The sequence below is a fragment of the Aedes albopictus genome, chromosome 3, assembly GCF_035046485.1.
Source record: "Aedes albopictus strain Foshan chromosome 3, AalbF5, whole genome shotgun sequence".
NCBI lineage: Eukaryota > Metazoa > Arthropoda > Insecta > Diptera > Culicidae > Aedes > Aedes albopictus.
Window position 1 is genome coordinate 19960060 of NC_085138.1, and position 25873 is coordinate 19985932.

The 25873-nt window shown below is 40.6% G+C and overlaps 1 protein-coding gene across 6 annotated transcripts in view; it reads right to left on the reverse strand.

Annotated features, from left to right (window-relative positions):
• The window catches only part of LOC109428059 (uncharacterized), a 51299-nt gene that overhangs the window by 16141 nt on the left and 9285 nt on the right, over nucleotides 1–25873 (reverse strand). For 2 of the 6 annotated variants that reach the window (XM_062842451.1, XM_062842453.1), the window contains 3 exons: nucleotides 20681–22120; nucleotides 20430–20615; nucleotides 20091–20348 (listed from right to left, as the gene is read on the reverse strand). In XM_062842451.1, the coding sequence (XP_062698435.1) occupies nucleotides 20091–20348; nucleotides 20430–20615; nucleotides 20681–22083 (1847 nt within the window). In that variant the 5' untranslated portion in view covers nucleotides 22084–22120. Of the gene's footprint in view, nucleotides 1–20090; nucleotides 20349–20429; nucleotides 20616–20680; nucleotides 22174–25873 lie in introns of all 6 variants that reach the window. The other 4 variants (XM_062842448.1, XM_062842449.1, XM_062842454.1 and 1 more) reach the window with 3 other exon arrangements.

The window sequence follows — 25873 nt, forward strand, 5'->3', positions numbered from 1 at the left end:
TTAAACGCCCCTGAGATCTTCTGATGCTCCGCTGAAACTTCTTGGGACACCCTGAAACGTTCCTGAGATCTTCCTTTCCCCGTTTTTATTTCATTTTCTTATGTACAATATTGGTTCTGAATAGCTCACCCTCTTAACCTGCATAAAAAGAGGTTTTATTGTAGTAGAATAGAGTACATTTTAGACATTACATAGAGTTAATGAGTGTGCCTGAGGGCCAAGACTCATATACCAATCATTCCAGTTCGACGAGTTGAGCAAATCGACAATGATTTTTTCTTAAGGGCCTAACTGGCTTGATCGATTTCTCTTCTTCGACTCTTTCTTTCGCTAATAACTTGATCAAAACAAACAAAATCATTATTCTTTTTGTTTCTAGATCAAGATGTAGTCGTCGTCTTCGCATTTCAAACAAAAAATCTTTGGAAAACTTAATACACTTTCCGTAATAACACAAAGAGAGGATTGATGAAAAGAAATAGAAAATGTGCTAAGAGAGTGTTTCGGCTTTGACAGTCAACAAACTTGCATCGATTACTTTTAAATCTTTGCCGACGTTTCGGTCCTGGGAGTGGACCTTCTTCAGGACCTGGAATTTTATTATATCTTAATATTGACACTACGTATTGACATTATTATGTGAATGACTTACTCGATTTTTAAATCAACAAGTTAAATTTTGTTAATTTTAAAATGTCGGGTTTGGAAGGGTTAGTCTTCCTTCACTGGGGTATCGCTATAGAGGAAGATTCAAATTAGTACTGATACAAATTATCATTCACATAATAATGTTAATACGTAGTGTCAATAAGATATAATAAAATTCCAGGCCCTGAAGAAGGTCCACTTCCAGGACCGAAACGTCGGTAAAGATTTAAAAGTAATCGATGCAAGTTTATTGACTGTCAAAGCCGAAACACTCTCTTAGCACACCAACTCCAGTCGAAACCAATCCGAAATCGAAAATGTCAATTAGGCCCTAATGAAGAATCAGTGTCAAAATGTCTGGAAAAAAATGATTTTACTACTTTTTTGTAGATTTCGAAAATCAAATTAGTTGAGGTTAAATTGTAGGCACTTTTTAACAATTCTCCTAATTAGGGCCGATTTCTTCACCCTGGCTTAAAAGTTAGACCTTATTTAACTATATGGGTAAGCTTGGCCCTGGCGTACCGGTTAAGCTGAAGTGAAGAAATTGACCCTTAGTGCCATACAGGCGTATCTGCAGTGGTCGATTTCTCTTAATCGATTGTTTTTGTTGTTTTAGATGCTAGTTGTGGTTGTCCTTCATTGAACTACACCGAGTATGAATATTGAATGTAGTTTTGATAGGCATAATAATTGTTGGAATAGGTATGTTTTGAGAAAAAAATAATTGTAAATTCTATATACTTGGAATGAATAAAGAGTGTGGCGGTTGATTGAGGTATCAGTCGGCAGCCGCCTGGAAGCTGACAACTGCGTTCTTTTTCTTTGGTGTAAATCAAAGAAGGTGAAAAAGGTCATCAACGGAGCTAGCCTCGCTACGGTCTGTGTGGCCATGGTGGACTAGCTCTAACAGGTTATGGGCCCAGGAGCATGTTCCACAGCACGTATCGCCCTGGAGACGCAGCACGGGATCCATAGGTGGATTGGTTGGCTGTCGCGGAGGACAGAATCCATGGGAACGAAAAGCGGTACGATTCAACTGGATGACTGCTGGCTGGTCACCGAAAGGAGGTCGATGAAGGTATTGTGGAGTTGCGGAGGAAGCTCAGCGGTCGCACCTAGACGGGAATGTTGGCGACACGAGGAGTGATTCGGTGGACAATACGAAGGAGGAGCTCGGAGATGGATGAATCTGATCGGAGCTCAAACTATTGGTGAAGAGCTTGTGCAATGTGCAAGCATCGGAGTTAGGCCACTTGCCCAAGGCTTGGGGTGGAGAAGAGCTTCCAGGAGGAAATGATCATGTAGAAGAAGAAGGAGCGTAGTGTAGTGGAGTATAGTGTAGGAGGAGATGATCTAGTTAGATGGAAGGTGACCTGTAATTAAGAAAGATGATGTGTAATTAAGAAACAGTCATAGACGGAACGAGTCTCGCTATGACCTGCGTGGCCATGGTGGACTAGCTCCAACAAGGAGAACTTTCAATCTGGTAGCAATGACTATATCACAATGTGTGAGAATCTATCCAGGGAGCAGCAAGCACATAACACGGTAATTGATAAGTGCCTACTGCTCAAAGACATTGCAGAAATGGTTGGTTCAACGAGGAATGTCAGAGGATGTGACGGCCTGACCCACCAGAATAGAGAGCGGTACAAGAAAGCGAGAGCAGTCGGGAAAAGAATTTACCGCAGAAAGAAGAAGCAGTATGAGGAGCAAAACAGTATGAAACAAAATGATATGCGAACATTTTGCGAAACTGTCGATTCCCGTTATGTGCACCGACCATGGAGATAACTATGTTTGTGGTCACGGGGAGAGAGCATTTCGGTATGCACTAATGGTTTTGGACGAACAAGCTGTGGATCCCTCTAAGCTAGTGGGAGTAAAGAATGCTATCAAAGAGCTAAAGAACAGTAAGGCTGCTGAAAAGGTCGAACTCCCGGCTGAACTTTTCAAACACGTTAGTGAGCAGCTGCAAGAATCACCTCTCTATATTTTGTTAAAGATATAGGAAGAAGATCAACTACCTGCTAGCTAGTTATCAAAAGGAACACATACTAGAGTTTGCCAGTTTCCGAGGAATAACACTTCTATACTTGGCAAATAAAAATAAGTAACAAATTTTGTTAAACAGATTGACGCCATTGGATGAGTACTTTGTCGGCGAATTCGTAAGGGCCGTACAACGACCGATCAAAAGTTAACTCTACGACAGATTGTAATTCAATTGCAGAAGTACAACTTGCCCACCCACGATCTGTTTATTTATTTTAAAACAGCGTACGTTTCAGTGAGAAGAAATGAGTTATGACGAGAGAGAGTTCGACTGGAATTTGTCATCACATGGGTTTCGGCTTCTCAGTAATAAATTTTACGTCGACTACTTTTTGCCTTTCTCGTACACTAGTGTACTGGCAAGGCTATATGTTCACTCCAAAAATGACTTTTTGATAGAAGGCCCGGAGGGTCGAGTCACATATACCAATCAACTCAGCTCGACGAATTGAGGTGATGGCTGTGTGTGTGTATGTGTGTGGGTATGTGTGTGTATGTGTGTATGTGTACAAAAAAAACTCACATCACTTTTTGGCAGTAAACCTCAACTGATTTTAATGACCGATGGTTCATTCGACGCGGAATCTGGTCTCATTGTTTCCTATGGAAAATGGTTCGGATCGGTCCAGCCGTTCCGGAGTTCTGGCCATTTAGGTGTTCCGGACCAGTACCCTTGGAAGGGGCCATACATAAAAATGTAACAAACACATACATACGACACATCAAACTGTGGCATTTTTGATAACCTGATGAACAGTTAGTAAGAAAACAGTCTCAGACCATATCTGAACCGGTAGTGTTCCGGAACCGGTTCCGGGTGTCCCGCCGGAAGTGGCCAAATATAACAGAGAACCCAATCCATGCATGCGACACTTCAAATTGCGGCAATTTCGATAACCTGATGAACAGTTAGCAAGAAAACAGTCTCTGACCATATCTGAACCGGTTGTGTGCCGGATCCGGTTCCGAATGTCCCACCGGATGTGTCTAAATATAAAAGTGAATCTAATCCATGCATGCGACATATCAAAGCGCGACATTTTTGATAACCCAATGAAGGGTTGGCATAAACAATACTCAGACCATATCTGAACCGGTAATGTTTCGGAACCGGTTCCGGATGTCCCGCTGGAAATGGTGATCCAAACCCATGCATGCGACACATCAAACTGTGGAATTTTTGATAACCCGATGAACAGTTAGCATGACAACAGTCTCACACCATATCTGAACCGGTAGTGTTCCGGAACCGGTTTCGGGTGTCTCGCCGGATGTGGCCAAATATTAAAGTGAAGTGGCCGTATAAAAAAGTTGACAAAACTTTTGCATGCGGCACATCAAATCACGGCTTTTTCGACAACTTGATGACTGGTTAACAAAGAAGTAAGCTAAGACCACATTATGGACTGTCAGTAGTGCCGAAACTAGTTCCGGGTTTTCTCTCCGAAAGTGGCTAAATATGTATAAAATTGAGTCAAACCCCTGCATGCGACACAGCAAAATGCGGTTTTTTTTAAACCTAATAAACGTTTGCAAGCAAAAAGGCACAGACTATTTAAGCGACTACCGGCAATGTTCTGCAACCGGTTCCGGGCCGGAAATGAAACCAAACCCATGCATGCGATACCTCGAATCACGGCTTTTTAGGTAACATGATGAACTGTTGCAAGAAAATAGACGCAAGCCATATCTGTGTTACGGAACCGATTCCGGATGTCCCACCAGAAATGGTCAAATGTAAAAGAGAACCAATACATGCGATATATCAATGACTTATTCAGTAACATGATAAACGGTTAGCCAACAAATAAGCTCAGACCATATTTGGGAAAACCGGTAGTGTTCCAGAGCTGGTGACGAGACGAGTAACCCACCGGAAGTGGTAAAATATAGAAGGGATAAACCATAGCGGCGTTTTTGATAATCTGATGAACGATCAACAAGAAAAAAAGTCTCAGGTCACATCTAAAACTTGAAATAATATTTCGGAATCGGTTGCGGGTGTTCCATCGGAAGTGATTTAATAGAAGTGAACCAAAATCATGCATGCGATACATAAAATTGCGGCTTTTTCAAAAATTTGCCGAACGGTTAGCAAAAAAATAGCCTCCATCACATTAATTTTTGGCTTTTTGGGTAATCCGATGAACAGTTGACAACAACATAGTCGGTTCCAGGTGTCCCACCGAAAGTGGTCAAACGTAAAATTTAACAAAACCCATGCACATCAAATAGCGGAATTATAAAAGTGAACAAAACACATGTCAAAGCGATAAATCAAATCGTGGCTTTTTTGGATAGCCTGTAAACGTTGGGTAAGATTAAGTGAAGAAATGGTCAAAGTCTTCATATATGCAATAGAACAAAATCGTGACCAAAGCGATCTCTTCAAATCACACAATTTCAGATTCCAGCGGTGTAAATGTATAGTAGGATGGATCAACGTTTTATGGAAAAAATATAATTTAATCGCATCAAAACCTTATACAGTTTTTTCAATCTTCAATCTCCTTTTGCTTCTAATATTACTGCTCGCAATTTGGGTGTGGCTGATTGAGCCCTCGTTCTTCTCATTGCGATTGAAATTTGAATGGAAAATTTACATTTTCTGCATTATTCTCGTAAGAAGGTCAAATTTTACATGAATCGTGTTACCAATGATAATAAAATATAGCCTAAAGTGTGCTGAACTAAACATCACAAAGTGATCATTAATTGTGAATAAAGTTAGCCTTCTTCATGCATTAGCTGACGCTCACCCTGCTACCTTAGTTCATGGAATGGAGTCATAATGATCCCAATACACGGCTAGAGTTAAGGTGGTCAAGCAGTCAACTGAGAGGTGATATTTTTCAACTCTGTTTTGCTGTTGAACATTACATCGGAATATGTACCATCAATAAGTTTCCCAAATCGATGATGGCTTTGTGGATTAATCTGGGTTTTTTCATCTTCTCCTCGTCTCGACCCGGGATTGGGTCTTCTTCAAGGCTCGATATTAAGACGACAAGTTAAAATTATGTTTACAAAACAAAAAAAGTTGGTAGCTCAAGGGTTGATTTCTCTCAATAACGGGCATCGATCTGTCTCTACCAGAAATATTGTTTTTTCATAGTTTAAAACTGTTCTCTACTACATTTTTACATTCTCTATTGAACACGCGAAAAATGTAACACATCTCGTTGATAAGGTTATGAAGGAACTATCATTATTATCATTTCTATTTTGTTCCGTTACAGATCTGGACAATTTGTCTCATCAATGTTTTTAGTATAAGTTAGAAAATTATTTAGTTTTAAACCCATAAATCCCTCCTTTCCATTTTTTTAAATCCTCAACCTTGAAACAGCCGCGAGTACTTCGGCTTCCCATATTAACATAGTATTAAGGCAGTAATAAATTGTAAAATGTAAAATTAATGTAAAAACAATGATTTTTAGCCTAGGGCTAAAAATCTTGTTAATACAGATAAAAAAAATGATTTTGGCTCAATTATGCCCATGTAGCGCCCGAGCCTTCCAAATAAACGAATAAGTAAAAAAAAATATCATTATGATGGAATATATGATGTCTAGGGATCATGCACAGACAACGCAGTATATCTTGTAAAGTATGATGTAAAGCAAACGTATTTGACAAAGTTGCTGAAAACTGCATTTTGTACAATTTTGTCGTAGACATCAACTGTCTATCTGCATTTAAACCATTTTTTTATCACACTTATAGGTGGATTGACCATCCAGCTCTCCATGACAAAATAGACTTTTTATCTTATGTAGAAACTTCTGCAAAGAAGCTATACCGCACAATTGAAAAGTTATTTAAAAAAAGTGCACGTAAAATAAACCATTGTTGAATGGAGCTTATTGTAACCCATCAAGTATCCAAGTAAATTATATTACATTATCCGGGCTAGTTCGTCACTAATATCATGTATGCATATTTTTTTTCTATTTTTATTAACAAGCTGTGGCATACAGTTATCCTATTTAAAAATTGAAACTTGATCCCTTTCTGTAATCCATTCCTACCCGGGCCACAGCAATCAGAGTCTTCGAATTCCCATGCCTCTCAAAAAACGCATCGTTGCGGGCGCCCTTCGATTGTGTTTCGATTTCGCTGTGTTTCTCTCCTCTAATTTGAGATGTAGATCGTTTGTGCGAATGCATCGCAGGAAATTACGCCGGTCGGTTCAGATTAATATGTTCAATGTGTTGAGCCAATACGGATAGGGTACGGGGATAAGTGTACAAAATACGACCGATTTGCATAGCAGCTGTTTGGTAACCCTAAACCCTGCTTAAAGTTTCCGCTCGATTTCCTCACATGACCCCCGCGTGTGAGTGAGCCGCGCACGATTTTTCCTAATAATATACCCATGCTCACGTGCGTCCGTCAAGGCGAAGGGCTCTCTAGTGAAGCATTGGACCGCGATGGATGCTGCAAAGTCGAGGAAAAAAAGGTAAATTCAAAACCTATTTTTATTCTCATGCACAGGTTGTACTTAGCTACATACCTACATATATGTTTCAAAGGTAACACACTTGGAGAATGTTGGTGATCAAAGGTGAGGAAGCATTCCGTTCCTCTTTTGGCTGCGGGGCCAATTAAAATTTTACGTGATTGATTTTCGCACATTAGGCGATCATCAGTAGCGTTGGAAGTGGTGGTGTGATTCGTCGGAAGATCTAGCAGTAACAGAACAGATAATCAGGCATAAAATTGTTGAATTTCACATCTTCAACACTTATAACGATTAATTTGAAATTCATGTAGTTGAAGACATCCTGGGCTCGATTTTCAGTCGGATCAGGGTCTTTTCGTAATGAAAATTTGCTCAATTTCCCATAGCGCATCTTCGTACATGACATACTTTCTGAAAAAATGATCTATTGACGAAGAAAGTTTTCAGTTCATAACTGTTCTGCCGTATGCTCTGAGCTGACAAGCAGTTTCTGCTCCAGTTGAGATGTTACGCTAATATGTAAAAGAAGTTATGAGCCATTTAACATGACATAGATCCCATTGATTTGTATGATGAAATGTGCTGTTGATCAAGTTTCACCAGCCACATTGTGTCAACCGACCCGGTAGTAACACCACATGCGCTTGCAAGTTGGTTGACCCCAAACTGCAACGGAATTCCAGTTTCCAAACTAGATCAATCCACGTCAATCACATTCCGAACAGCAAGTGTCAATATGTGGCGCTTCAGCTCCAACCGTGGCGGGGTGTCCACACTCGTGCTCGAGCTTGAATGCATATTTAGGTTAAGCCAAATTCCAAATGAGAAATCATAGATATTGAAGTGAGTTAAGTAGATGCGCGTTACATAAATCTCCAATAAGTTCATCGAGTGCCCTTCACCACCGCTCTTGAACGGCTTGTTTCGGTTCACTTTCGATTGAATCTTGTCACTGACTGCTGGCTGCCTGCTACTGGTTCGACTGGCGCAGTCTCAATTGCATCCTTTCTTGTTCGCTATGACTTATGGGCCCACTGGTACCCTCTGGCTACCGATTTAACATACGGAATGGCAAAATCATATTCCATGCTTTGGGGATCGTGTGTGAATAACGCTGTGAAGCAACAGCTTCACAGTATTTCAATCGCATTGTACATCACATTCGAATAACCCCAAATGGTATGCTTCTGAGGTGATCACTTGTTTCGCTACGGTCAAAGTATTTCGAGTAGGTACGTACTGTGTGATCGATTACCGCCGCTTGAGAGGATCGCGCGTAGGCAAAAGTGGGTCCTTTAAGCGTGATGCTGAGCTGTAAAGCCAGGAGGTTCGTGAGTCTCACATCAGGCACTTAAATGTGTACGCTTTCGAGAGTGGTACTTTGGCACTTGAACGCGGAACCATAAAAGGGTATATGTAACAGATCGAAGGTCAACAGAGACCCTTTCAATTAGACTCGGTAATTTATAACCCTGCGCAGATGATCAGTTCGGAATGTGTTTACATCAAACCGAAACAATTCAGTGGTCATGTAAACGACAAGAAACACGATACTTTTCAAATTTTAACGAACATAGATTTTAGATACGTTGTTCGCGCGCTGTTTGTTAATTTATTTGGTTTGGAGTAGGAGTACAAGGTCCAAAATGCAAAATGGTGGGGTAAAATGGTCCAACGCATAAATTCACTCCAAAATATTTGAATATGATTTGATCATCACTATAGACAGAGAAGAGAAGGGTATCTTAGAACAAATCGACCACATAAAAAGTGATAAATTTTGGGCGTGAAAAAACGGCTCGATTAATTTTGTTCATGCTTATTTAGTTTTTATCATGTCTAAACTTAAAAAAACTACATACCTCAAAGTTTATTGATCACTTTCAACTTTCTACCGCTAAGTGTCGCAACCAACAGCATAAACCACCAAACCAACGATTTTTTTTCCGTTAATAGTGCTGCAAATTAAGGTTTTCTGAAGATTTTGTTATCAGCCATGTGTTTCCCAAGGAGATTTAGAAACACACGTGTTATGGTATACTGCCCATTTTAAGTGGCATCCTACTACTTACTTACTTTCAGTCTCGGGCACCCACGGTAGTGCTGTGGGCCGAATTGAATGATCTCTATCCTGGGCGATTGCCAGCCATCGCCTTGATCTGTGGCCAGGTCAAATTTTTGTCGACTTGATTTCGTTGTTGAGGCTGCGCCGCCATGAGCCTCTGGGTCTGCCTCTGCTGCGATGTCCTGCTGGGTTCCAATCTAACGCTTGCTTGGAGATTTCGTTTCCGAATTTCTGCCGCTATCGGCTTTTGATGACATCGACGACGGAGCTACACGTTGAAGATCCAATTGTGAGGCCACCATGCACGAATTATATACCGCAGGCATCTATTGATGAAGACTTGTAGCTGTTGAGTGTTCTCCACTGATAAACACCAGGTTTCACTGACATATATCAGCACAGATTTCAAGTTCGAGTTAAAAGTTCTGATTTTGGTGCGTCGACTGATCTGGTTGTTTTTCCATACAATTCCTAAACTCGCAAAAGCAGTCCTCGCTTTCTTGATCCGTGCACCTATGTCGATCTTGATGCCACCATCGGCCGCCATTTGACTACCAAGATATTGGAAGCTTTCAACATTCTCCACTGATTGCCCAGCTACCGAAAAGCTGAAAGAGTTGACCGTGTTTACATCCAACGATTAGGTCTTGTTGACGTTAATGATAAGACCTGCCGCTGAGGAGCGATTGGCAAGATCGTTTAGGTCAGTGATTCCCAAAGTGGGCGAAATCGTCCCCTTGGGGGCGAAAATCAGTCCCAGGGGGCGAAAACTTGAGTAATCAAAATTGGGGGGCGAAAATACTAAAAAGGGGGTGATTTTTTCAATGATTAGAAAACATCAAAAGTATTGAATTATAAGTCGAGAATGTGAACTGATTCATAAAAACTCCTTGACATTTAAGCTTACAGTTCAAGTTTTGTCTAAGATAATAAAAATGCTGTGACTATTAAACATAAGCATCGACTTAATTCCACAGAATTATTAGTATTTATGTGGGCTCTTTGGAAAAATGGCTAGACGTATTTCTGAAGGGTTTGTATGATTCTGGAAATCTAAATAAAAATATAATTGGATACTCCTATAATGGACATTCATGAATCGTGATTAGTTTTTTGTCAAAATTATGAAAAGAACATATTTTTGCTAATTGATAGAAAAATTGCGTTTGAACTCGTAGGCGGACTTATTCATGGAATTTCCAAGCAAAAACATGAATAGGGTCAGGCACCATTTGGGCAGGAGCACCTATTTTGGGCACTTGATGCTATACAGTCAGGTTTTTTTTTTACGCGGGGGATACGTACCGCGTAAAAAAAACTCAGTTCAAAATCCAAAAAACCACGTAAAAAAGTCTCACCATTTCTCGACGAATCATGCAAAAATAAGACGATGATTTTTTTTTTGTATGGAGTTTCCATTTACGCGGCCGCGTAAATGAAAACCACGTAAAAAAAACCTGACTGTAACTCAGTCAATTTCAAACCGATTGACTTAAATTTTTGCACATGGCTAGATACTGTGCGTATCTGATTGTGTCTCAAAAATCAAGTCAACCGGTTTAAAATTGACTGAGTTATAGCAGCAAGTGCCCAAATACAGGGGATACTCAAAATAACTGGGACAGGTAAAATTTTCACTTTTCAAAAAATGTTCAACTCGCTGTAACTTTTTGAAAAGGGCATCAAATATTCTCAAATTTCAAAGGTGAGTTCGTCAACTAGTTGTGTATCAGTGGTTCAATTTTGGAAAAGATCGGGCCATGCTACACGAAGTAATGAAGATTCTTGAAAAAGGTATAATTATCTGATAGCCAACTTTCAGCTGTTATATCTCCGGATTCAATGAACCGAATGAAATAAAATTTTGATCATTTATGACTTATATAATGAAAACAGTTGGAAAACAGTTAACCTAATTTTAAATTATTAATAAGAAAAAAAGTTATAGCGATTTCATTTATTCTATGTTTTTTTAGTCAATTTATATATTTTTCATATGCATCCCATTACTTTTTCAATTTAATGCCGGCTATTTGGTTGCTTTCCTTTGAAACATAATAGTTATTTATGCAACAAGTTGCAGAATGATGATTTTTTCAGCACGAGTCGTACATTTATCCAACGAGGCTTGCCGAGTTGGATAAATACGACGAGTGCTGAAAAAATCGAGTTTTGCAACGAGTTGCATACAACATTTTTTGTAATTACGAATAATACACATTCAGTATGATCTTTTCTCGGTACACAAATATGCATCAGGAGGAACCACGTACGACCATCCATGCTCGGCAGTGCACTTTTTTTCGATCAGGTAGGATGTGGTATGGTGTGGCCTATGAACGAGATCCCGCTGTCAAACAGTAGTGTGTGAGGTTCGGCAAAAGTCGGGAAAGTAGCTTCAGCAGCTGCTTTTTCGCCCGATTTGCACTCCGGTTAGGAATAAAAACCGTCCAAATTGGGATTCCAACTGGTCAATTGACGCAATAGCAAGTAGCTGAATCTACGAAGGACACTCGAATTTATAAAAACTGTGAGCTGGCAAAGGTGCCGAAAAGTGCTACTTTTCAGCACTCATAATAGTGCCGAAAAGTAGTACTTTTCGGCACACTTGCATCAGTAGTGAAAAGTAGGCCATTTGTGCACACTTCAGACAATTGAAAAATGAAACTTTTTACAACGTAATTACAAAAATATATTCAAGTCAATTAGAGGGAATTTAAATAGACTATAATTACTATCTCGAATTCTGAAACGATGATGAAGTTTTGAATAAATTGGTGTTATATTAGAAAAATAATCTAATCGTTATAATTTTCTTTCGTGTAAAGAATTTTAAATTTCGTCAAAAGTTTTTAATAGCTCATAATATAAGTCATAAATGGCCAACATTTCATTGCATTCGGTTCATTGAATCCGGAGATATAACAGCTCAAAGTTGGCTATCGAATAATTATACCTTTTTCTAGAACCTTTATTACTTCGTGTAGAATAGCTCGATTTTTTCCAAATTTTGACCACTGATACACAACTAGTTGATGAACTTACAGTAAAAAATTGAGAATAGTTGATGCCCTTTTCGAAAACTTACAGCTAGTTGAACATTTTTTGAAAAGTGAACATTTTACCTATCCCTTATTTTGAGTATCCCCTGTAGGTGCTCCTGCCCAAATGGTTTCAGACCCTATCAGTCGAATTTCAGAACACTTTTCTTATGAAATTCGTATCACAGTGTTTACAAACAACTGTGTTTGAAAGTATTTCAGACAAGCTTCTCGGAGGAATTCCAAATTTTACTGAAGTTAATTTAAAAACATATCAGAAATTCTGCGTAAAATTTCATTTAAATATGCCATATTTACTTATTTGATAATTTATTTAAAACACAGAAAGCATTCAAGTTTATACGAAGCTCGATGATTTCTGGATGTGGATTTGAAAAAACGTAACTACATTTGAAAATACACCGATATTTATTATTAATATTTTTCCTTATTATCGAGATTTTCAGCCCTCGGCAACAAACCGATATTTTTGCACTTTTTTCACATAACATGTTTGTAATTGTTTTCAAATTCTCCACCAGTCTGACTACTTGTGACCACACATTGACTTTCAGTCGTTGAAAAAGTCCTTTTAAGAACAATGATAAATCATCTGGTTGGAAATACATACCGAGTGTTCATATGTGTTCACAGTTCGTTCTATTTCGATTAATAAAAGTTCAATTAACAACGGTTTGAGAAGTAGGCATAAACACGATTTCAATATTTTTGTAAGTACGATTTAAATTCACTATTTTTTTCAAATGCGGAAAATCAACGCATTTACAAAACTATTTAATGAAAATGTGAGCGACACAGATTTAGATACACTGAATGACAATGCTACATTTGCCACAGTAGCGCTTTTAAAGGCATTAGCTAAGCACAGTTTCAGTCTTCAACTATAGAAAAAATAAAATCTCACCTAGGGGGGGCGAAAATATTTTTTTGAAACTCTAAGGGGGCGATACCTCCTAAAAGTTGGCGAAACATTGGTTTAGGTGCTCCATGGTAATGGGCTGCCACAGCAATCCACGATTTGGTTCACGGTCAATCGCACCTACCAAGATCTCGTGGCACCAGTAGCATCCCAAGCAACCCAAAGTTCCACTTCCCATGATGAAATGCACTTTCAAGTTCCACGAAGTTTAGATAAAGTTCCGAGTGGAACTTTCTAGCTGCTCTACACTTAAACTTGTGCAGTAGCGCAGTACGATTATTACGCTAAGGGACGCGGTTCCCAAGAGTGTGTCATGTACGGTAAGGTCGGTCACGCAATACAAGCAATAAACACAGGCTGTCGTAAATCTGGAAAGTACATTTTTATTTTTGTCATTATGTGATTGTTCTATCAGAGGCTGCTTAGAAGACTATCAAGCTTCCTTATGTGAACTTCAAAGCTCCGAAATTACTTAAAACTGAAGCTGCTTAGAAGGCTAAAAAGCATCCTCCAGAAAGCTGCTTATGAGATATAATAGCTCATAAAGTATCCTCTTATCCGCAATTCTGGTTACTCGGGATCTTACCAAGGTAAGATCCGTTTTTGCACCACTTCTGTTTTACAAACCAACTTTTAGAAACGTTGAAAATCTATGAAAGTGCATAAGAAACGTGAATGTTTTCGTATCAGCATCAAATATTGTTTACTTGCTATTAACACTTTGAATGCCTTACAAATGCCTGGCTATTTATCATAGGTATCGACGAAAGTTTGAAAAATGGTATCTTACCCCGCCTCATCCTACTTCACCCCAACATCTATTTCAGCTTCCGTAGTCGGTGCAAGGAAACAGAGGGAGCGTTTTGGAGGTCCTAGGGTACCGGGAGATCTCAGATGCGTTGCAAGGGTTTTCAGGCGATTTAGAGGGGCACAGAGATCTCAGGGATGCTCTAGGGGCGTTTTAGGCATAGGCGAAACTACTGGGGATGCTGGGGGTGCCAGGCACCCCTAAAATTTGCATGAATTGCTATGAGATATGGGGCGATGAATGATGAATGTATGGACTAATGAATATTTTATTCGTAGTGCACCTCCTGATAAAAATCCTTAGTTTCGCCAATGGTTTTAGGGGGTGACTGGGACGTTTAAGGGACTCTACGGAGGCTCCATGGGGTCTCAGGGGCGTTTCAGGAGTTCTCAGGAGTTTAAGCACCGACAGCTGCAGTAAATAACTTCAAATCTGGTGTTCCCGATACCACGATGAAAAATTGCCGGACACTACCGCTACCTCTAGAACGATTCGCGTTGATTTATTAGCTTGACCACAAACCTCCGTGTGTTCATATAGGAAAAGGCTCGCGCCTGTGCTGATTTGACAGAAGCGATCCTCGTTTCACTGGTTGACCGTTAATTTGAAGGGACAGTTTTGAAACACCATTGTCACGTCGGTTTGTCAGTGGCTTAAGGGGATTTCAGGGACGTATCAGGTGAGCCCAGGGGCGTTTTAATCGGTGTCAGGAGGATTCCAGGGGCTCTCAGGAGTGCCTTATAGGGTCTTAGGAGCGTTTCATGGGGACCAGGCGTTTCAAGAGGGTACCGGGAGGTCTCATGGACGTTTCAGGGGTTTTTATGGGGATTTCAGAACCGCTTCAGGGGGTCTCAGGAGCATTACAAGTGGTCCCAGGAGGTTTAATGGAGTACCGGGAGATGTCAAGGGCGTTTCGAGAGGTTGCAGAAAGGCTCGAGAGACTGGGGCTCCGAGGCGCTTCAGGAGTCTCAGGAGGGTTCCAAGGGGTCTCAAGAGCGTTTTAGGATGTTTGAGTCTTAAGATGTTTTTCGGAGTCTCAGGGGCGTTTCATGGGATTTCATAGAGGTGCCCAGAGGTCTCAGAGGCGTTTCAGGCGGACTCAGGGGCCTTTGAAGATGTTCTCAGGGGCTTCAGGGATGCTCCAGGTGGTCTCAGGTAGGTTTCAGGGAATATCAAGATCATTTCAGGAGGTTTCAGGGGGTTCAGGAGATCTCATAGGCGCTTGAGAGGGTTTTAGAGGGTTTCAGGTTGACTCCAGGAGTCCTAGGAGTCTCTGGGATGTTTCAGGGGTCTCAGGGGGTTGCAGATATATGTCCCAGGGGGTCTCAGGAGCGTTTCAGGGAGTCTCAGAGGCGTTTCAGAGACGTTCTAGGTGGTCTCAGGGGCGTATCAGGAGTTTTTCAGGGGATTCAGAAAATCTTATGGGCGTTTGAGGGGCCTCAGCGGGTTTCCAATGGGCTCCAGGAGTTGCTTAGAGAGTCTCAGGGGCGTTTCAGTGGGTCTCAGCGTGTTCCACATATAGGTTCCAGGGGTATCCACATTCCATATGAGCGTTTCAGAGGGTATCAGAGGCGTTCGAGTTGATTTCAGGGGCGTTTCAGGGGGTTTCTAGTGATTTAGAGGAAATCTCATGGACGTTTTAGGTGGTCTCAGGGGAGACCAGAGGGTTTCAGGGGGACCCATAGTTGAACCTGTTGAAACGGCTGTGAATTTTTGTTCAAAAATGGTTTCTGCATAAACGAAAAACATTTTCCACCACAAAAAAAATCAGAAGATACTTTGATCCATACTCTACATGTGCACGAAAACCGATTTTGAAAATATTGCTTCGTTATTTAATAAAAAATCAAAAACCAAAAAGTGAGGAAATGCTTCCAGTTTCACCTTAATCCCTCTAAAACAAATCTCAAAAGCCTCAAACCCTCTCTCCCCTTCCCAAAAGCCATTTAAAATCCCCTTTGAATATTTGAATCTTAAGTTCTCTAAAATTCCCCTGCAACCCCCCAAAGCATCCCTCAAAACACCCCCCAAATCTTCCTCTTTTTATGCCCTATTTGAATTTAATTTCTTTTTTAAATTATGCACATCCAGCCCATGGCATAAAAAGAGGTTCCAGTTTACATCTTTTCCAAGATGCCCCCTCTTTCATCTTTCTCTTTTTCGTGTTTGCTTACGAGAGTGAGTGAGAAAATAGAAAAACCTGCGCACGAGTCACTTTCGGAAAAACACAAAAAAAAATCATAACTTTTTATGTTTGTACAGATTTAGAAGTAAAATTCCTCCTTTTTCCGCAAGTAATTTTGACAACTGAGGGGGTTAGAAGCAAAGGGGTGTAAGTGACAAAAACCCACTTTCGACTTAAAGAGGCTTAAAGTTTTCGACCAATTTTTCATCCCATACAAAATGTATGGAGCTTTAAAATCAACCCAATTTTCTCTGATTTATTGTAATTTTTCGAATCATCGTAGAAACAATCTTAAAAAAGTTCCTGAAAGCTTGAAATCTGAAGAATTTTATGATATGCTCAGCTCAAAATCGACAAAATGGTCACTTACACCCCTTTGATTCTGGGCCCCTCAACTGATCTACATGGGGAGAAATGTCACTTTTCCTTACGGAATAATAGCACGGACTATTTTTCCGCTCGGAAAAGAGACAGCTTCATTTGAATTGCATGGAAAGCGTTACTGGCGTTACACTTTTTTACTTACTTGCCATCTGCGAATTGCTCAAGTAATGTTGAAGTGGAATCATTACTTGAACATTAGGGTAATTTTCCAATTGTTGCACGGTTGAAAATTCGTCAATTATTGCACACATCATAAGAATAACATGGAGTGTGCAACAATAGGTGAGTTTTTAGCCGTGCAACAATTGGAAAATTATCTTTTTGCACAGTGGAAACTAGCCATACATCTCAAGATCCCGATGGGATAAAAGTATCTAAGATAGTGTATTGGGAAAATTTATTCAGCAGGCTAAACATTTTCTAACAGGCAAAATTGGTTAGAGATGTTTCCGATAGGATAATAAAAAAGTACACCATCTTCAAACAGAGGCCGTACAGACTGAACGAAACTTAGCACTAGACGAGGGTCACACGGAGCATGCACCAGTGGAAAAGTTTCTTCGCCTGGAACGGGAATCGTTGGTGACCCTGACCGCACAGCAACGGAGCTCCACATTCACCGTTTTCGGCAAAGTTGTTCAGTGAAATAAGAACTATCTGACAATTGAGTCATTGGTTCGTGATTTACATGCTCATGCTCAGGGATTCGTCTAGGAAACCATCTAGGAATCTATCCAGGAATTTCTCAAGGGATTGATCCAAAAGTTTCAAATTCCAGGAGAGATTTAGAGAATACCTCTAGGGATTCCTCGAGGAATTCTTTGTAGGGGCTCCTAAAGGTTCCTCCAGGAATCCCACACCACCGAAGATTTATTCAAGAATTTCTGAAGGGATTTACTCCCTTCCCGATAGTATTCAACCGCAATTTTAGATTCCTTCCAAAATTCCATCCGAGATTTACTCTGAAATGTCAGTAAGGTTTTCTTCACAGAGATTCCACCAGGTATTCCTTCAGGAACCCACAGAAAATTCATCCAAGATTTCCCCTACGGATTTGAACAGAGGTTCCTATACGGATTTCTCCATAAACTAGGAATCCCACAAGAAATTCTTCCAGGGGTTTATCAAAGAATTCCTCCAAGAATTTTGCTGGGGCTTCCTCTAGACATCTCTCTGTGAATTTCTCTAGATTCCATCAGGAATTCCTAAAGATTTTTCCCAGCTATTCCTCTAGGAACTTCTCCATGATTTATGAAGATTTTTTTAAAAGAATTTCTCAAAAAGTTCTTTGGGGAAGAATTTAACCGGAGATTTTTCCTGAAATTTCAGCAGAGGTTTATCCAGGAGCTCCTTCAGCAATTTTCCATGGATTTCCCGGGAGATTCCTCCATTGATTTCTCTGAGAATTGCACCATTTATCTCGGATTATCACCAGGGATTCTTTGGTTTTTTAAGTTCAATTCAAATGTGTGTTTTGCTTGATAATTTTTAAGTACCACAATTTGTATCTGTTTGTACCACAGAATTGTCCTACGTCCATCATTCGTTATCACTGATCAATGCTTCGATTGAACTGTGTTTTTTTTTTTGTAAATTTGTCACTTTGGAAGTGGTTGAGAGTTCGCCCTTATTAAAATTTCCAACAAATTCACCTCTGCATTCCGTCAGTGTGGCCTCCTGGAGAATCATAAAAATCTGCTTTGATCAATATCACGCAACGTGGTCGATCGTATGACGGTCTCGACACAACAGCTTAATTGTTTTATTACGCATTGCTGTAAAGTTTTGACACATTCAAGGTAAACTGACAAATCCCAAGGCACACCAATGTCAATCAAATTGATTTCCAACATCAGTTGTGGCCAGGTGCTTTACTGGTGTTTTGGTATGATCTCATTTGCCCGCAAGGAAATGAACGTTACAAAAGCTAGTGATCGAGAGAAACAAGTTGATTTTCGCTACTGAATGATTGTCCGCGTTATCAAGATTGTTTTTTAGGCTTCCAGTTTATGCGAAGCGTACTAATTTGATCATGATTTTAATGACTTGTCAATGAAACAATTCCCGATTTGAGTTTCAGGATACTGAAGCTTCCAGTTGAATGGTTGCTGGCTTAAAATTTCGATTCTTTTTGTGTTTAAAGTGTTTTGACTTCCCAGGTAATAGACATTGGACAATGCAAAAGGATCAATTAGAAAACATGTTCTCACTTAACAAATAATTGTGAAAATGCCCGAAGATCACTAAACATTCATGCAGTATGTTTTCGTATTTGCTTGATTTGGAAAGTTGATAATTGGCCGGGTTTCAGCAAGAATCCACGCATACTGTGGTTTCACATGTTCGGAATGAGAACACATCAATTACCGGACCGCCTAGACGTGTTTGCCCTTTGACACGCTTCACTAAACGACCCCCAACCGAGAGCTACAGCGCCATCAAATCGCCAAAAATACTTGAATATATCGCGTAGAAGCGACCACATTTTGTGCCTTTCTTGGATGTGGGGTAATATTTGAAACCATCCTGGTGAAGCTGTCTGGGTTCGATTCCCAGTGTGGTCTAAGATTATTTCGCATATGAGAAGGTCTCTCGACTCTTCATGTTCACCCTGGTGAACTTCGGCGTCTTGATGTTCACAAATTCAAAAACATCTAATTTGCCCAAAGAAAAGTCCTAGTTAATAATCGTGAAAGTGTTTTCAGTCTCAGTAAGGACGTAATGCCACGAAGAAATAAAAGCAAGGCAGCCAAATCTGCATTCTATTTTTCGATCAATTTAGCGAGTTCAAAAGTCGCGACTGCAGCAGAAGAGCGAAACGAACCACACGCAAATCGACAAAAAAAAATCGAACGTAGCCGAGCTCGATTAGAAGAGCAAAAAAAATAAAAAGAGCGATGAGGAGGCGAAAACATGGCCCACTAGATGTAGCCGAGCAACCAACGTCACAGCACGTTGATGTGTGCTGTTGCTGCTGCGTGAGCGTGGCGGTCCCGATCAACGATCTATGTTTACTTTTCTCATTTAACAAAGCAGGCTACTGGTTTTGGGTAGACACGTTCCGCAGGAGATTTGACGGGGTTTATTTTTTCATTTTTCGTATGTAGGTTAACTCAGGATTCATATCATGAACAGATTTCTCATGATGGTATAAGTTCTTTCAGGAATTTCTAACATTAAGTAGTATTATTATGGACACCTATGATTAAGAGCTCACTTATAGCTCACCTGCTATCGTCAATCAGATAGCTGAAAGAGGTGTGGTGACTGGCCTTGCCGTATTTTAAATAACTTGTCAAATTGTATACCCCCAATCGATCAATAAGACACCGTTTCAATACATATATGTACATTAAGTTACGTAGCATTTTTGTTTGTCCCTTGAATGATTGGTAATACCGATATTGTAACCCCAAGATTGATGACTTAATAGCTTACAACTTCCTCATGACAAGCTCCCTAACATGGTAACAAACGCCCCAAAAAAGCTACTTACTTGATGTTGTCCTTCCGGGATTGGTCGATGTATTCCTGTTGGTAGCGACTTTTGGCCACGATCGTCGGAGGTCGCACAGAGAATTTGATCTGAAGCGAATCGCTATATTCACTGAGGAACCCTTCCTCCACCAGCCGTTCGTTCTCGATCAGATCGTGCACCGGTCCGGATCGGTGAAGCTCGAATTGATCTATGTGGATCAGCTTGATCGATCTGGACGGATCTGCTCCGTGGAGCAGCTCGATGCAGTACTCGTATCTACGGGGAAAACAAGACAACACAAGCAAAAGCCGTTAGCCTGTTTGATCAACTCTATTCATGGCGACGTTCGACGCTAACCTTCCGCTTACGCCTTCCGTCATCATCAAAGTAACAGACAGATGGTCACTTTTCCACGCGTGCAACCGCCAACCGAAGCCTACTACGTCATACAGCACGTCGGATGTACGACATTCTTCGATCGGCTCGATCGCCTGGTAATCTTTCACGTTGAAGATTTCCGATCGAAACTCCGGAATGAAATCGCTGTAACAGAAATTGTCGTTACATTCGAAAACCTAAAATTCATCCACCGAATAATCGTTTATTACCATTCCAAGTCTGCAGCCACAGGTTGGTAGACGAAGCTTTCGACAGGCTTCTCTATGAGCTGGCTGCATCTCTTGACGAACTCGCTGTCCCTTACCAGAAGATCCTGCTTAGGGCACGCGTTCAGCTCCCTTTCTAGCCTTTTGTACGCCGATCGCACTCGATAAACTTCATTCGCAACGGAATCTTTCTGATCCTGCAGTACCGACAGCTTTCGATTGATCTGCCGTTCGATACCTTCCGCTTCCGAGTGCAGCAGCCGACTAAGCTCCTGTAGCTTGCGGGCTTTGGACGCTTTGATCAAATCTATGTTCCGCTCGACGCTATCTATCACCTTCTTGGTCTCCTCCAAATAGGTCGTTACCAGAGCGAACTCGTGCTTGACCGCCTCTAGTTTCGTTTCGTAGATGGTCGCTACCTTCTTGAAGGTATGCTCCGCATGGGTTTCATCATGCAAAGCACACGTTTCGCAGATGCAAATGTTACAGGACAAACAGAAAAAGATGAGTGGCAGTGAGTGAAGCGAACATGGTGGTCGATCGCTGTCCTGTTCTCCATTCTGCTCCTGCTGATTCGTGTGACCATTTTCTTCGCATATTTCCTGTGGTGACACATCGCTGTGCACTATCGTTTCGGGTACAGGCTGTGCCGCTGAATGCGGCTGAGGAGATTTCTTGTACCCATTCTTCCTCTGTGGTACATTTCCACTTTTCTTTGACGATTCGTTACCCTCAATACCATTCACTTGCCCATCTTGACCATTCACTTCGCGCACTAACCCATTACAACCTTTCCCTGCTTCTTTCTTCACTGCTTCGTTCACTTTACCATTCGTTTCGCTGTGATTCACTTGCTGCTGCTGCTGCGGCAGTTTCCTGCTCGCTTCTTTCAATTTCTTCCCCTGACGCCCATTGACGGTGAGCATTTTAGCCGGAGCGGAACCATTAACCATCGGTTCGGCCACAGCAGCATTCCCGTTTGTCAACCCAAAACCCTCATTCTCGATCACTTTTACCACTACCTTTATCGAACCGGACTCGGCACCGTTCTTCCGTAGCTGTTGCTGTTGCTTCACATCACCGTTGCCAATACCCCCTGCAATCTTCGAATCACCATCACTCAAAACCGCCGCACAGCGGACAAGCTCGTCGATCGGAAGCTTACACTTACAGTTGGGACATTCACTGGACTTGGTTTTACTATCGGTTAGCCACTTTTTGATACACTGAAAGCAGTACGCCTTGGAACAGGTCGGGCACAGACACTTCGGGACGTGGGATTCCTTCCAGCACAGGAGACACTCGGACGAATGTTTGGTCTTTAGCTTGCGCAGTATGACGCCGTTCGGGAGGACCGCTGCTACGTTGTTGTTGTTCCGATCGCGGCCATTACGATTTTCCATCATACGTGGGCAGCCAGGATGGGAACGAGTTTTTCCTTGGCTTTTGTGTGTGTGTGGAAGGGGGAGGGAGACGATTAGACTAGAGGGGAGAAGCTGGTAAGGGTGGAAACATTGAGCTTAGCTAGTTGGTTATTGAGTTTTCTTGAAGAAGTTTAACAAAGATTGGGTTACTTATTGCTTGTATTGCAGATTCCACTCCAAGTTGGAATTTCACACTACACGGTCAGAAAATTCACACAAAACTGAGCTAAAGTGGGACAACTCAAAATTGAGTAAATTTTTTTTCCAGCGCTAGCGCTGGCCCAAGTGTGAAAATTTCATCAGTTTAAGCTGTATAATATTCTTGCTGATGTGAAGAATATTATACGGCTTAAATTGGTTGGACTTTTGCACTTGGGCCAGCGCTATCGCTGGAAATGCCATTTACTCATTTTTTGAGCTGTTCCAGTTTAGCTCAGTTTTGAGTGAATCTTACTCATTTTAGAGTAACTTTTTCTTAGCGTGTATTTTTAGTGCGCCTGTGGTAAAAGTGCACATTTGCCTCAGATTGTGTCAGGGTCTTCGGTGCACCATTACCTCTATTTACAAAGAATAAGCTCAACTTCATCCGTTGTGATCCTGCGCTATGAAGGGTTGAGCAGAAGTGAGCACTAGACTTGGTCAACAAGGTCGATTGTTTGGGACACATCATTCCAGATTCCTTACAGCGTCCAAAACAACTTTTCAAAATTTGGGTTTATTTAGTTGCGTTCCCGCATCCCACATTGCGATTGAAATTTGTGTTGGTAAACGTACTTTAATGCATTTTTCTCATAAGTTGAACGGTTTTGTATAAAACTATGTAACTTATAGCTTAAGTCATAGGTTCTCAAACATTTAGCTGCGCCCTTTTACCAGCAGACGTACTTTTCGCGACCCCCTTATTTTTTGTCTGTTATAGTAAAATATTCGACTGTCCCCTCGTGATCCCCTGGATGACGGCCGACGTAATTCAAAAAGTTATACGCTTCTTGACCAAAAACTAAAATTATATTATTGATGTTATTCCTTTACATGTTAAATGTTAAGCAGCAACGATCTGCATGTTATAACTTTTGTCACAAATAAGTGCTCGAATCGCTTTGCAGTCTTTGACAAAGTTTTTCCAAACATCTAAGGCTTTATTTTAACTTCATCGGTTACACAATTCAAGACAATTTTCAACCCCTTATGAGGAAAATGTGTAAAAGTCAATATCCCATGTTATAGGGTTTGGGACCATTTGGGCAGGAGCACCTATTTTGGGCACTTGCTGCTATAACTCAGTCAATTTCAAACCGATTGACTTGAATTTTGAAACATGACTAGCTACTGTGCCTAGCTGATCGTGTCTCAAAAATCAAGCCAATCGGTTCAAAATTTACTGAGTTACAGCAGCAAGTGCCCAAAATAGGTGCTCCTGCCCAAATGGTCCCAGACCCTATTCTATACAAATTCAATCGCAATGCGGAATACGAGTACACAATCAATCGTACCCAAGGCATGTGGAGTCAATATACTCAAAACAGTGTGCTTGAGGCAGATCACAGATTAACTGATCGGTATATCACGCATGTTTGACTTGTAATTGTCCTTAGAGATCAATACTAGACCACATATTTTCAAAGCAGAAAATGGGTAAGTATTGCTGTGGTAAGCTCTTGGAATGAACGTTTTCAAACGGAATCTGAAGAAACATGACTTTCTATTCTTTATATTGAAAGTATATCGCAGAACGTGTGGTTTAACGAATACGAGAACCATCAAACACAATAGCGGAGCTGCAGTAAGCAGAAATATAAACTCTTTACGAATTCTTCTTTAAAATTTTCCGACATTTTCTTAAAAACATCTTAAACTTGGAAACCTCCTGGAATTTCATCAAAAATTTCACTAAAAGTTTCAAGTCCACTTGAAACTGTTCCAGGTAGTTCGCCAAAAAAACAGATTTTTTGCTGGGATTTCCTCATACTATCTTCCAAACCAACCTTAAATCTGTAGCTTTTGTAATTTCTTATGAGAATTCTACATGTACTTAAGTTGCCAAAGAACTTTCCTAACAAATGCACCACAAACTAGTAAAAACTACGTTTATAAACCACGTAGACCAAATTTTGGCCATCTCAGACCTCCCTGCCCCCTCGTAGACTTTCGTCCATACAAAAATTTTGAAATTTGTATGGAGCGTAGACTTTGATCAAAAACCTCCCCCCCCTCCCCCCAGAAAGACTACGTGGTTTATGAATGGTCAATATTCTCTTAACTGTATCACTGTAAGGAAGTCACTGAATATTCTTTTAGAAGGTTAGCTTAGGCAGCTTAGGTGCTTTTATTAGAAAGATTTTCAGCCCGAGGCTGGTTCATCCCTAATTCTTTTAGAAATTTCTTCCTCGGGAATTCATTCAAGAAGTCACTTTTATGTTTTGAAGTTCTTCATGGGATTGACCATTAAACAAGAAATTTTGTTATTGATTCTGTCAAATAGTATTAGACTATTTCTGGGGATTTTGATGAAATTTAATAAAAAAAAACTCTTATGGGAATTCTATCAAGAACCCTTGCGGAAATCTTTGAGAAAAAAATCGAGATTTTAATCTACGATTCAGGTTATTTCCCCTGGTAATAAATATATTAATTTGTATAGTGCATTAAAAAGGTAAAGAAATTCATTTTTTTTATGTGGTAGAAACTTTTAAGGGGCTTATATAGCCGATGCGGTAAGCGCACTAGTATTCATCATGACCATGCTGAGGGTGATAAGTTCGATTCCTGGTTAGTCCAGAAAACTTTTCGTAAAGGACCCTGACCTTGACTTGGACCTTGGAATATCTCATGCCACAAAAGTTCAGATAATTGGACGCAGTGGCTTGATTTCCCCAACAGTGGAATTCTTAGTGCCTTTCACGCGATCAGGGTACGAAAAACGGAACACGCAGAAAAACAAACGCTTTGTCCTAAGCGGTGCATGTTGCTAACAAAGGCGCTCCGCAACAAACGTTTGTCAGGCGATGAGAGCAATAAAACAAACATCGCTTGCTGTGCGTGTGCCGATATTCCAGCTTTTCTACTTTAATTTCGAATTAAGAAGCATTTGGACAAATTAAGACTCTTGCAATCCTCAAATTTGAGTTTCAGTTCTAAAACAATGCGAAAATCACGATGTGAATAGATCGAGACAAATATTCCTACCGTTTTTGTTGTGAACAAACTCGGGAGTGATCTTTGTTATTATCTGCTAACGAAAAAACAAAGCGTTGTTGCCGCGCCTTCTTTGTTGCCTATTTTTCGCTTGCGGTGCCACATTCTGCGTACACTGCACGCGATATACAGGAAGATCGCAGTTAATGATTGTGGCATTAAATATTCGTAAAAGGCTATCAGGTATCAGTAGGTTGGCTCCAGAAACACGTTCTTCTCCATTTGGGAATTTTTTCCCATCACCATGAGTACAAGCCTTATTTATCATCTACCTCAAGGAGTAGGAAAACAATAAAGGATGGAATACTAATTTCTTTAATCGGGTTCACAGATATCACATAAGTACAAATGAATCAGCTTGATGAGTATTCGCCATGTGACAGCTGAGTCGGCAGTGACCAATTAATGCTTTAACCAGCATGTTGCTATTCTGCTTAGACAGATTAGTTAGGATTACTTCGCCACTCCTGGAGAGGAGATACATAGTTCAGTAGAATACAGCTTTGTTTGACGACTGTGGTAGTTTTGTAAATAACTGAGTAGGCCTTGCTTATCTAGAGGGCATTATTATCAGAAC